Here is a 14,164-nt window from a genome sequence, read left to right on the forward strand (position 1 = left end):
GGGAAAGGAAAAAGGCATTGAAATCCAAGAGGCACAGAGAACTCCCTTCAGACATAACTTGAATCGATCTTCTGCATGACAGATCATAGTGAAACTGGCAAAATACAAGAATAAAGAGAAAATACTGAAAGAAGCTAGGGATAAACAGGCTCTAACTTACAAAGGTAGACACATAAGAGTAGTGGCAGACCGATCTACTGAAACTTGACAGGTCAGAAAGGAATGGCAGATTATCTTCAATGTGATGAACAGAAAAAATATGCAGCTGAGAATCCTTTATCCAGCAAGTCTGTCATTCAGAATAGAAGGAGAGATAAAGGTCTTCAAACAAAAACTGAAGGAATTCATCACCACTAAACCAGCCCTACGAGAGATCCTAAGGGGGACTCTGAGTGGAATGTTGCAAGGACCACAAAGTACCAGAGACATCACTACAAGCATGAAACCTACAGATTACACAGAAACCCAAAACCCATATCGTTCAATAATACCACTGAATGTAAATGGACTAAATGCTCTAATCAAAAGACATAGGGTATCAGAATGGATAAAAAACAAGACTCATCAATTTGCTATCTACAAGAGACTCATTTCAGACCTGAGGACACCTTCAGATTGAAAGTGAGGGGATGGAGAACTATCTATCATGCTACTGGAAGTCAAAAGAAAGCTGGAGTAGCCATACTTATATCAGACAAACTAGACTTTAAATTAAAGGCTGTAACAAGAGATGAAAAAGGTATTATATAATAATTACTGGGACTATCCATTAGGAAGAGCTAACAATTATCAATGTCTATGCGCCGAATACAGAAGCACCCAAATATATAAAACAATCACAAACATACGCAACCTTATTGATAAGAATGTGGTAATTGCAGGGGACTTTAATACAACACTTACAACAATGGATAGATCATCTGGACACAGGATCAATAAAGAAACATGGGTCCTGAATGATACACTGGATCAGATGGACTTGACAGATATATTTAGAACTCTGCATCCCAAAGCAACAGAATATACTTTCTTCTTGAGTGCACATGGAACATTATCCAAGATAGATCACATACTGGGTCACAAAACAGCCCTTGATAAGCATAAAAGAATTGCGATCATACCATGCACACTTCAGACCACAATGCTATGAAGCTTGAAATCAACCACAGGAAAAAGTCTGGAAAACCACCAAAAGTTGGAGGTTAAAGAACACCCTACTAAAGAATGAATGGGTCAACCAGGCAATTAGAGAAGAAATTTAAAAATATATGGAAACAAATGAAAATGAAAATACAACAATCCAAATGCTTTGGGATGCAGCGAAGGCAGTCCTGAGAGGAAAATACATTGCAATCCAGGTCTATCTCAAGAAACAAGAAAAATCCCAAATACAAAATCTAACAGAACACCTAAAGGAAATAGAAGCAGAACAGCAAAGTCACCCCAAACCCAGAAGAAGAAGAGAAATAATAATGATCAGGGCAGAAATAAATAATATAGAATCTAAAAAAACAGTAGAGCAGATCAATGAAACCAAGAGTTGGTTTTTTGAAAAAATAAACAAAGTTGAAGTCTAGCCAGATTTCTCAAAAAGAAAAGGGAGAGGACCCAAATAGATGAAATCACAAATGAAAATGGAATTATTACAACCAATCCCTCAGAAATACAAGCAATTATCAGGGAATACTATGAAAAATTATATGCCAGCAAACTGGACAACCTGGAAGAAATGGAGAAATTCCTATGCACCCATACACTTCCAAAACTCAAACAGGAAGAAATAGAAAACTTGAACAGACCCATAACTAGCGAAGAATTTGAATCAGTCATCAAAAATCTCCCAAAAAATAGGAGTCCAGGACCAGATGGCTTCCCAGGGGAGTTCTACCACACATTTAAAGCAGAGATAATACCTATCCTTCCCAAGATGTTCCAAAAAATAGAAAGGGAAGAAAAACTTCCAGACTCATTGTATGAAGCCAGTATTACTTTGATTCTTAAACCAGACAGAGACCTGGCAAAAAAAAAAGAGAACTACAGGCCAATATCTCTGATGAATATGGACGCAAAAATTCTCAACAAGATACTAGCAAATCGTATTCAACAGCATATAAAAAGAATTATTCACCATGATCAAGTAGGATTTATTCCTGAGCTCCAGGCCTGGTTCAACATTTGCAAATCAATCAATGTGAAACATCACATAGAAAAGAAAGGAGAAAAGAAAAGAAAAGAAAAGAAAAGAAAAGAAAAGAAAAGAAAAGAAAAGAAAAGAAAAGAAAAGAAAGAAAAGAAAAAACCCATATGATCCTGTCAATCGATGCAGAAAAAGCATTTGAGAAAATTCAGGATTCTTTGTTAATAAAAAACCCTTGAAAAGTCGGGATAGAAGGAACATACTTAAACATCATAAAATCTATTTATGAAAATCCCACAGCTAATATCATCCTCAATGGGGAAAAACTGAGAGCTTTCCCCCTGAGATCAGGAACACTACAGGGATATCCACTCTCACCACTGTTGTTTAATATAGTGTTGGAAGTCCTAGCATCAGCAATCAGACAACGAAAGGAAATCAAAGGCATCAAGATTGGCAAAGATGAAGTTAAGCTTTCACTTTTTGCAGATGACATGATATTATACATGGAAAACCTGACAGTCTGGTAGAACTGATACATGAATTCAGCAAAGTTGCAGGATACAAAATCAATGTACAGAAATCAGTTGCATTCTTATACACTAATAACAAAGCAACAGAAAGACAAATAAACCGATCCCATTCATAATTGCACCAAGAAGCATAAAATACCTAGGAATAAACCTAACCAAATGTAAAAGATCTGCATGCTGAAAACTATAGAAAACTTATGAAGGAAATTGAAGAAGATACAAAGAAATGGAAAAACATTCCGTGCTCATGGATTGGAAGAATAAATATTGTTAAAATATCAATACTACCCAAAGCAATCTACACATTCGATGCAATCCCAATCAAAATTGCAACAGCATTCTTCTTGAAGCTAGAACAAGCAATCCTAAAATTTGTATGGAACCACAAAAGACCCCGAATAGCCAACGTAATATTGAAGAAGACCAAAGCGGGAAACATCACAATCCCAGACTTTAGCCTCTAGTACAAAGCTGTAAGCATCTAGACAGCATGGTATAGGCACAAAAACAGACACGTAGACCAATGGAATAGAATAGAGACTCCAGAATTGGACCCACAAAATTATGGCCAATTAATCTTTGACAAAGCAGGAAAGAATATCCAATGGAAAAAAGACAGTCTTTAACAAATGTTGCTGGGAGAACTGGACAACAACATGCAGAAGAATGAAATTAGACCACTTTCTTACACCATTCACAAAAACAAACTCAAAATGGTTAAAGGACCTGAGTGTGAGACAGGAAACCATCAATACCCTAGAGGAGAAAGCAGGAAAGAAAACCTCTCTGACCTCAGCTGCATCAATTCCTTACTTGACACATCCCCAAAGGCAGGGGAATTAAAAGCAAAAATGAACTATTGGGACCTCATGAAGATAAAAAGCTTCTGCACTGCAAAGGAAACAATAAACAAAACTAATAGGCAACCAACGGAATGGGAAAAGATACTTGCAAATGACATATCAGACAAAGGGCTAGTATCCAAAATCTATAAAGAACTCACCAAACTCCACACCTGAAAAACAAATAATCCAGTGAAGAAATGGGCATAAAACATGAATAGACACTTCTCTAAGGAGACATCCGGATGGCCAACAGGCACATGAAAAGATGTTCAACGTCACTCCTCATCAGGGAAATACAAATCAAAACCACACTGAGGTACCACCTCCCACCAGTCAGAGTGGCTAAAGTGAACAAATCAGGAGACTATAGATGCTGCCGAGGATGTGGAGAAACGGGAACCCTCTTGCACTGTTGGTGGGAATGCAAACTGGTGCAGCCGCTCTGGAAAGCAGTGTGGAGGTTCCTCAGAAAATTAAAAATAGACCTACCCTATGACCCAGCAATAGCACTGCTAGGAATTTACCCAAGGGATACAGGACTGCTGATGTATAGGGGCACATATACCCCAATGTTTTTAGCAGCACTTTCAACAATAGCCAAATTATGGAAAGAGCCCAAATGTCCATCAACTGACGAATGGATAAAGAAATTGTGGTTTATATACACAATGGAGTACTACGTGGCAATGAGAAAGAATGAAATCTGGCCTTTTGTAGCAATGTGGATGGAACTGGAGAGTGTTATGCTAAGTGAAATAAGTCATACAGAGAAAGACAGATAGCATATGTTTTCACTCTTACGTGGATCCTAAGAAACTTAACAGAAGACCATGGGGGAGGGGAAGGAAAAAAAATGTTAGGGGGAGAGCCAAAGCATAAGAGACTGTTAAAAACTGAGAACAAACTGAGGGTTGATGGGAGGTGGAAGTGGGGGAGGGTCGGTGATGGGCATTGAGGAGGGCACCTGTTGGGATGAGCATTGGGTGTTTATGGAAACCAATTTGACAATAAATTTCATATTAAAAAAATAAATAAAAAGAAAATTTTTTATAGAAAGATAAAATAGTCACAAAAAGTAAACCACTCTGAAAAAATAATTTTCATGTATTCATGAGATACACCAAAATAAATTGTAGATTGATTTAAGAATCAAAATTAATAAATGATGTATGAAGATCTTAGAAGAAATACTGGGTAGCAGTTATATGGTCTTGGCTAGAGTAAGGTTTTCTAAGCATTATGTTACTAACAAAGGAATATGTTAGTGTATTTGGCTACTATAAATTTAAAACTTTTATATGGTAAAAAATCATGAGATATAAAGAGAAATGCAATTCTTTAGAAAATGTTTTATATGAATATCTTTTACAAATATATGAAAATTATGAGTAGCCCTTCCCCTACATAGACAAAGGACACAATTAGGCAGGTGGTAATTTAGAAACACAGAAGGGTAGTAAATGCATATGAATATATTCAACCTCACTAGTTATCAAATAAATGAAAATTAAAATAATAGTGGGTAGAATTTTTTATCTACCATTTCGGTAAAAATCTTAGGAACAGAAATGTCTAGTATTTGTGGATGTATGTTGAAATGAGTAATCTTTTATGTTACTCTGTTATTAAATTAATACTTTTCTGTAAGAAAATACACAGCAAAAGTTTGAGGATGACATAGGCCTTTCATTGAATCATTGCACTTATAAAAATTGATCATAAAGAAGAAAAGAGTGTAAAGTGATTTTGTTTAAGTAAGTATAATATAAAAAATTTTGAGAGCAAAAATTTACCACTGTGTCCACTCATAAAAAATATTGCTAAATAAAAATATACTATTAAATGTACTTTTATTAGCTATTCTAATTTAGATGTTTATTTATTGTCATTGAAACATATCTATAACATTATTTAATAGAAAACATATTGTATATGTATAGTAGAATCCAGTATAGATAAAAATTTTAAAAATACATATATGTATTAGTTATATTTAGAAACAATGAAAAAGGATATATCAAATGTTGACAGTGAGTTTTCTGTTTATGGTGAGATTATTTGTGAACTTTATTTTTGTTGATCTAAGTAACTAAAAAATTATTAAAAGTGGCTTTTTTTTCAAAATATGAAATTTGTTGTCAAATTGGTTTCCATACAACACCCAGTGCTCATCCCAAAAGGTGCCCTCCTCAATACCCATCACCCACCCTCCTCTCCCTCCCACCCCCATCAACCCTCAGTTTGTTCTCAGTTTTTAAGAGTCTCTGATGCTTTGGCTCTCTCCCACTCTAACCTCTTTTTTTTTTTCCTTCCCCTCCTCCATGGGTTTCTGCTAAGTTTCTCAGGATCCACATAAGAGTGAAACCATATGGTATCTGTCTTTCTCTGTATGGCTTATTTCACTTAGCATCACAGTCTCCAGTTCCATCCACATTGCTACAAAGGGCCATATTTTGCTCTTTCTCATTGCCATATAGTACTCCATTGTGTATATAAACCACAATATCTTTATCCATTCATCAGTTGATGGACATATAGGCTCTTTCCATAATTTGGCTAATGTTGAGAGTGCTGCTATAAACATTGGGGTACAATTGCCCCTATGCATCAGTACTCCTGTATCCCTTGGGTAAATTCCTAGCAGTGCTATTGCTGGGTCATAGGGTAGGTCTATTTTTAATTTGCTGAGGAACCTCCACACTGCTTTCCAGAGTGGCTGCACCAATTTGCATTCCCACCAACAGTGCAAGAGGGTTCCCGTTTCTTCACATCCTCTCCAGCATCTATAGTCTCCTGATTTGTTCATTTTGGCCACTCTGACTGGCGTGACGTGATATCTGAGTGTGGTTATTTATTTGTATTTCCCTGATAAGGAGCGACGTTGAGCATCTTTTCATGTGCCTGTTGGCCATCCGGATGTCTTCTTTAGAGAAGGGTCTATTCATGTTTTCTGCCCATTTCTTCACTGGGTTATTTGTTTTTTGGGTGTGGAGTTTGGTGAGCTCTTTATAGATTTTTGGATACTAGCCCTTTGTCTGATATGTCATTTGCAAATATCTTTTCCCATTCCATTGGTTGCCTTTTAGTTTTGTTGGTTGTTTCCTTTGCTGTGCAGAAGCTTTTTATCTTCATAAGTTCCCAGTAATTCACTTTTGCTTTTAATTCCCTTGCTTTTGGGGATGTGTCGAGTAAGAGATTGCTATGGCTGAGGTCAGAGAGGTCTTTTCCTGCTTTCTCCTCTAGGGTTTTGATGGTTTCCTCTCTCACATTCAGGTCCTTTATCCATTTTGAGTTTATTTCTGTGAATGGTGTGAGAAAGTAGTCTAGTTTCAACCTTCTGCATGTTGTTGTCCAGTTCTCCCAGCACCATTTGTTAAAGAGACTGTGTTTTTTCCATTGGATGTTCTTTCCTGCTTTGTCAAAGATGAGTTGGCCATACGTTTGTGGGTCTAGTTCTGGGGTTTCTATTCTATTCCATTGGTCTATGTGTCTGTTTTTTGTGCCAATACCATGCTGTCTTGATGATGACAGCTTTGTAGTAGAGGCTAAAGTCTGGGATTGTGATGCCTCCTGCTTTGGTCTTCTTCAAAATTACTTTGGCTATTCGGGGCCTTTTGTGGTTCCATATGAATTTTAGAATTGCTTGTTCTAGTTTCGAGAAGAATTATGGTGCAATTTTGATTGGGATTGCACTGAATGTGTAGATAGCTTTGGGTAGTATTGACATTTTGACAATATTTATTCTTCCAATCCATGAGCAGGGAATGTCTTTCCATTTCTTTATATCTTCTTCAATTACCTTCATAAGCTTTCTATAGTTTTCAGCATACAGATCTTTTACATCTTTGGTTAGATTTATTCCTAGGTATTTTATGCTTCTTGGTGCAATTGTGAATGGGATCAGTTTCTTTATTTGTCTTTCTGTTGCTTCATTGTTAGTGTATAAGAATGCAACTGATTTCTGTACATTGATTTTGTATCCTGCAACTTTGCTGAATTCATGTATCAGTTCTAGCAGACTTTTGGTGGAGTCTATCGCATTTTCCATGTATAATATATGTCATCTGCAAAAAGCGAAAGCTTGACTTCATCCTTGTCAATTTGGATGCCTTTGATTTCCTTTTGTTGTCTGATTGCTGATGCTAGCACTTCAAACACTATGTTAAACAACAGCAGTGAGAGTGGGCATCCCTGTCGTGTTCCTGATCTCAGGGAAAAAGCTCTCAGTTTTTCCCCGTTGAGGATGATGTTAGCTGTGGGCTTTTCATAAATGGCTTTCATGATGTGTAAGTATGTTCCTTCTATCCCGACTTTCTCAAGGGTTTTTTTAAGAAAGGGTGCTGGATTTTTTCAAAGGCCTTTTCTGCATCGATTGACAGGATCATATGGTTCTTCTCTTTTTTTTTGTTAATGTGATGTATCACATTGATTGATTTGCGAATGTTGAACCAGCCCTGCATCCCAGGAATGAATCCCACTTGATCATGGTGAATAATTCTTTTTATATGCTGTTGAATTCGATTTGCTAGTATCTTATTGAGAATTTTTGCATCCATATTCATCAGGGATATTGGCCTGTAGTTCTCTTTGTTTACTGGGTCTCTGTCTGGTTTAGGAATCAAAGTAATACTGGCTTCATAGAATGAGTCTGGAAGTTTTCCTTCCCTTTCTATTTCTTGGAATAGCTTGAGAAGGATAGGTATTATCTCTGCTTTAAACATCTGGTAGAACTCCCCTGGGAAGCCATCTGGTCCTGGACTCTTATTTGTTGGGAGATTTTTGATAACCGATTCAATTTCTTCACTGGTTATGGGTCTGTTCAAGTTTTCTATTTCCTCCTGATTGAGTTTTGGAAGCGTGTGAGTGTTTAGGAATTTGTCCATTTCTTCCAGGTTGTCCAATTTGTTGGCATATAATTTTTCATAGTATTCCCTGATAATTGTTTGTATCTCTGAGGGATTGGTTGTAATAATTCCATTTTCATTCATGATTTTATCTATTTGGGTCATCTCCCTTTTCTTTTTGAGAAGCCTGGCTAGAGGTTTGTCATTTTTGTTTATTTTTTCAAAAAACCGACTCTTGGTTTCGTTGATCTGCTCTACAGTTTTTTTAGATTCTATATTGTTTATTTCTGCTCTGATCTTTATTATGTCTCTTCTTCTGCTGGGTTTAGGCTGCCTTTGCTGTTCTGCTTCTATTTCCTTTAGGTGTTCTGTTAGATTTTGTATTTGGGATTTTTCTTGATTCTTGAGATAGGCCTGGATTGCAATGTATTTTCCTCTCAGGACTGCCTTCGCTGCGTCCCAAAGTGTTTGGATTGTTGTATTTTCATTTTCGTTTGTTTCTATATATTTTTTAAATTTCTTCTCTATTTGCCTGGTTGACCCACTCATTCTTTAGTAGGGTGTTCTTTAACCTCCATGCTTTTGGAGGTTTTCCAGACTTTTTCCTGTGGTTGATTTCAAGCTTCATAGCATTGTGGTCTGAAAGTATGCATGGTATGATTTCAATTCTTTTATACTTATGAAGGTCTGTTTTGTGACCCAGTATATGATCTATCTTGGAGAATGTTCCATGTGCACTCGAGAAGAAAGTATATTCTGTTGCTTTGGGATGCAGAGTTCTAAATATATCTGTCAAGTCCATCTGATCCAATGTGTCATTCAGGGCCCTTGTTTCTTTATTGACCATGTATCTAGATGATCTATCCATTTCTGTAAGTGGAGTGTTAAAGTCCCCTGCAATTACCACATTCTTATCAATAAGGTTGCGTATGTTTATGAGTAATTGTTTTATATATTTGGGAGGTCCGGTATTCGGTGCATAGACATTTATAATTGTTAGCTCTTCCTGGTGGATAGACCCTGTAATTATTATATAATGTCCTTCTTCATCTCTTGTTACAGCGTTTAATTTAAAGTCTAGTTTGTCTGATATAGGTATGGCTACTCCAGCTTTCTTTTGGCTTCCAGTAGCATGATAAATAGTTCTCCATCCCCTCACTCTCAATCTAAAGGTGTCCTCAGATCTGAAATGAGTCTCTTGTAGACAGCAAATATATGGGTCTTGTTTTTTTATCCATTCTGATACCCTATGTCTTTTGGTTGGTGCATTTAATCCATTTACATTCAGTGTTATTATAAAAAGATACGGGTTTAGAGTCATTGTGATGTCTGTATGATTTATGCTTGTAGTGATGTCTCTGGTACTTTGTCTCACAGGATCTCTTGTAGGGCTGGTTTAGTGGTGACAAATTCCTTCAGTTTTTGTTTGTTTGGGAAGACCTTTATCTCTCCTTCTATTCTAAATGACAGACTTGCTGGATAAAGGTTTCTCGGCTGCATATTTTTTCTGTTCAGCACATTAAAGATCTCGTGCCAATCCTTTCTGGCCTGCCAAGTTTCAAAAGAGAGATCAGTCACGAGTCTTATAGGTCTCCCTTTATATGTTAGGGCACGTTTATCCCTTGCTGCTTTCAGAATTTTCTCTTTATCCTTGTATTTTGCCAGTTTCAGTATGATATGTTGTGCAGAAGATCGATTCAAGTTACGTCTGAAGGGAGTTCTCTGTGCCTCTTGGATTTCAATGCCTTTTTCCTTCCCCAGTTCAGGGACGTTCTCAGCTATAATTTCTTCAAGTACCCCTTCAGCACCTTTCCCTCTCTCTTCCTCCCCTGGGATACCAATTATGCATATATTATTTCTTTTTAGTGTATCACTTAGTTCTCTAATTTTCCCCTCATACTCCTGGATTTTTTTATCTCTCTTTCTCTCAGCTTCCTCTTTTTCCATAACTTTTTCTTCTAGTTCACCTCTTCTCTCCTCTGCCTCTCCAATCAGAGCTGTCGTCATTTCCATTTTGTTTTGCATTTCGTTTAAAGCGATTTTCAGCTCCTCGTGACTGTTCCTTAGTCCCTTGATCTCTGTAGCAAGAGATTCTCTGCTGTCCTCTATACGGTTTTCAAGCCCAGCGATTAATTTAATGACTATTATTCTAAATTCACTTTCTGTTATATTATTTAAATCCTTTTTGATCAGTTCATTAGCTGTTGTTATTTCCTGGAGATTCTTCTGAGGGGAATTCTTCCGTTTGGTCATTTTGGATAGTCCCTGGAGTGGTGAGGACCTGCAGAGCACTCCCCCTGTGCTGTGGTGTATAACTGGAGTTGGTGGGCGGAGCCGCAGTCCGACCTGATGTCTGCCCCCAGCCCACCGCTGGGGCCACAGTCAGACTGGTGTGTGCCTTCTCTTCCCCTCTCCTAGGGGCGGGATCCACTGTGGGGTGGCGTGGCCCGTCTGGGCTACTTGCACACTGCCAGGCTTGTGATGCTGGGGATCTGGCGTATTAGCTGGGGTGGGTAGGCAAGGTGCACGGGGGCAGGAGGGGCAGGCTTAGCTCGCTTCTCCTTAGGTGATCCACTTCAGGAGGGGTCCTGTGGCAGCCAGAGGGAGTCAGACCCCCTGCCGGAGGGGTGGCTCCGCAGAAGCACAGTGTTGGGTATTTGCAGGGAGCAAGCAAGTTCCCTGGCGGGAACTGGTTCCCTTTGGGATTTTGGCTGGGGGATGGGCGAGGGAGATGGCGCTGGTGAACACCTTTGTTCCCCTCCAAACTGAGCTCTGTCGTCCTGGAACTCAGCAACTCTCCCTCCCTTTGTCCTCCAGCCTTCCCGCTTTTGGAGCAGAGCTGTTAACTTATGACCTCCCAGATGCTAAGTCGCTCTTGCTGTGGGAACACACTCCGTCAGTCCCCTCTGCTTTTGCAAGCCAGTCTGGGGCTCTGCTTGGCTGGCAGGCTGCCCCTCCACCCTGGCCCCTCCCGCCAGTCCATGCAGCACGCACCGCCTCTCTGCCCTCCTACCCTCTTCCGTGAGCCTCTCGTCTGCGCTTGGCTCCGGAGACTGGTTCTGCTAGTCTTCTGGTGGTTTTCTGGGTTAGTTAGGCAGGTGTAGGTGGAATCTAAGTGATCAGCAGGACACACGGTGAGCCCAGCGTCCTCCTACGCCGCCATCTTCCCTGGTCAAAAGTGGCATTTTTAAAGAAAATTATATTCTAGAAAAAAATATTTTCCACATTTTCTTTTATTTGATGTTATAGATATTAATTATCCTGGTTACAGTCTATCACATTTTATAATATATACCTTTTATTCTTTATTATGCCTCTATAATAATTAGAGTTTTAAAAAAATAATAGGTATTTAAAAAAAATAATAGTCCTCAAAGTGGAAGATGTTTTCACAGTTTTTAATTTTAATTATGGATTAAACTGTGGATTATAGCCATGGTTTAATTTAGCTTCCTCCAACTTAGTACAAATAAAGTTGAAAAATAATGTGGACGTGAATATAGTGAGATTATTGAAAATTGTAATATTGTCAGAAAAATGTCACAAATAAATACTTGATAAATGGTTACTTTTTTACAAACAGGAAGCTGAAAGCGCTAAGCATCAACTTGACTGTTTCCTAAATCAAGAGAAAGAATTACTTAATAGTGAAGAGAAGACCAAGACAACAATGGAAATGGGTATTAGCAAAAGAAAAGTTGAAGATTCAAAACATATACCATTGGAAAAAGAGACAAGGGAAGCATTAGTTACAGCTTCAGGTAGACAAAAGACAAATGCAAAAATCCAAGAACATTCACAGGTAAGGAATTTACCAAAATAGAGGAAACAGTACAAGAAAGAAAAATGGTAATATGTGCTGTAAGGAGTTTGTCTTTTATATTTTTGTTTACTCCATTTGTATATGTTTTTTTTTTTTAAAAAAGCTGTGCCCTGTTTTTTTTGTTTGTTTTGGCTTGGACTTTTTGCCTTTTACATTTGGTTATTACAATTCATTATGTCGAATACAAATTTATAAATTAGATATGTATTAGTTTTGGATGATCATTTAATAAACACCTGTGATTTGAGAGCCAGAAAAAAATAGGAGTTCATAGACTAAAGAGAATTTTCTATAAGTTAATAAAACTAAATATAAATGCAAAACTATGGGGAAAAAGCTCTCTTCACATTTATCTTTTTACTGAAGTACAGTTGACACACAATGTATTAGTTTCATGTATACAACATAATGATTTGTTAAGTAGATGTGTTATGCTTTGCTCACTGCAAGTACAGCTATTATCTATGGAGAAAAAACTCTTGAAGAATTTATTTTTGTTTCTGCTGTGTAGTGGATTCATAGTAGATCAATAGATTTATCAATATAATACATTCAGAATAGATTCATGCCTTAGAAGAGTAAAACAGTCTACACAGAAGCAACTTTATTGGTAAATAATGGGAAGAGTTCAAGAAAAGAAAGCAAAGTTGTAGAGAAGACAATTTTGCTTGTCCTTGTTGTGGCAGTATAGCTATTGTCAGGTCTCTCATTTCTTTAATAGTATTTCATATTCTTTAGTGTTCTTCCTTGTTGTTTTCAAAATGAGAGTTTATGTGTATGTGTGCCAGAATCTCCCAGCTTATCACTCTGTGCCACTAGTGACAGAAACTTAAAATCTAAAAGGAGTGAAAGAAAAATATTTAGACCTCCTACTACTGAACATTAGATTACATACATAAAAGGCCTATCATATTTACATCTTAATGACATATATCAGAAGTAGTTCCTCTTTGTTTTCATACCTATTTTTAAAGCTGCTTATTGTAGTAGTAGTCTTTTTTAAAGCAGAGGTTAGGGTAAGACCTATTATCATTTCTATGTTTCAGGATATAAACATATTTTTCTTTTTAAAAAAATTTTTTTGTTGTTTATTTATTTTTGAGACAGAGAGAGACAGCATGAACGGGGGAGGGGCAGAGAGAGAGGGAGACACAGAATCCGAAGCAGGCTCCAGGCTCTGAGCCATCAGTCCAGAGCCCGATGCGGGGCTCGAACTCACGGACCGCGAGATCGTGACCTGAGCTGAAGTCGGATGCTTAACTGACTGAGCCACCCAGGCGCCCCAAAACATATTTTTCTATAAAACTCTTAGTTAATGGAGGATGATAATAATGTATAAGAATGTTAGCATAAAAATGGGATAATGTTTATGAAATGCTTTTGTATATCATGAAGGACTATGTGAATGTTAGCCTTTATTATCATTTATTTCTGTCTAGTTATCTACATAGGCCATATGAAAACCCACGGTGGTCTATTACTTAGTATATAGGCCAACTCTTGTCACATATAGGCAATGACTCACATACAATAGAAACTTATTTCCTCATGTAAATACTTCTGGGAAGTTCAGGTGTGTTTGTGTTAGGGAGTCCTGCTCTATAGGTTGATTCAGGTATCCTGGTATATGGAGGTTTTGACATCTTACATTGGCTTGCTGGGCCATATTGGGCATAGACATCTAGCTACTAGAAAAGAAGATGAAAGACCAGACATGAGTCATTTTCACCGACCAGGCCAGAATGGGGTACACATCATTTTCTCTCATAATTAGTTTACCACATTTAATTGCAGGAGGGACTTAGAAATGTAGACTAGTAATGTGCCTTAAGAAAAGAAAATTAGGGGGCGCCTGGGTGGCGCAGTCGGTTAAGCGTCCGACTTCAGCCAGGTCACGATCTCGCGGTCCGTGAGTTCGAGCCCCGCGTCAGGCTCTGGGCTGATGGCTCAGAGCCTGGAGCCTGTTTCCGATTCTGTGTCTC

At 37.9% G+C, this 14,164-nt stretch overlaps 1 protein-coding gene across 1 annotated transcript in view; it reads left to right on the forward strand.

The window, feature by feature from the left end:
• CCDC7 (coiled-coil domain containing 7) overlaps nucleotides 1-14,164 on the forward strand; it is a 149,520-nt gene that overhangs the window by 131,472 nt on the left and 3,884 nt on the right. Inside the window, exon 15 of the mRNA XM_032593856.1 lies at nucleotides 11,943-12,161. Within this exon, the coding sequence (XP_032449747.1) occupies nucleotides 11,943-12,161 (219 nt within the window). The remainder of the gene's footprint in view (nucleotides 1-11,942; nucleotides 12,162-14,164) is intronic.

This window comes from Lynx canadensis, chromosome B4 (genome assembly GCF_007474595.2).
Source record: "Lynx canadensis isolate LIC74 chromosome B4, mLynCan4.pri.v2, whole genome shotgun sequence".
In the NCBI taxonomy this organism is placed as follows: domain Eukaryota; kingdom Metazoa; phylum Chordata; class Mammalia; order Carnivora; family Felidae; genus Lynx; species Lynx canadensis.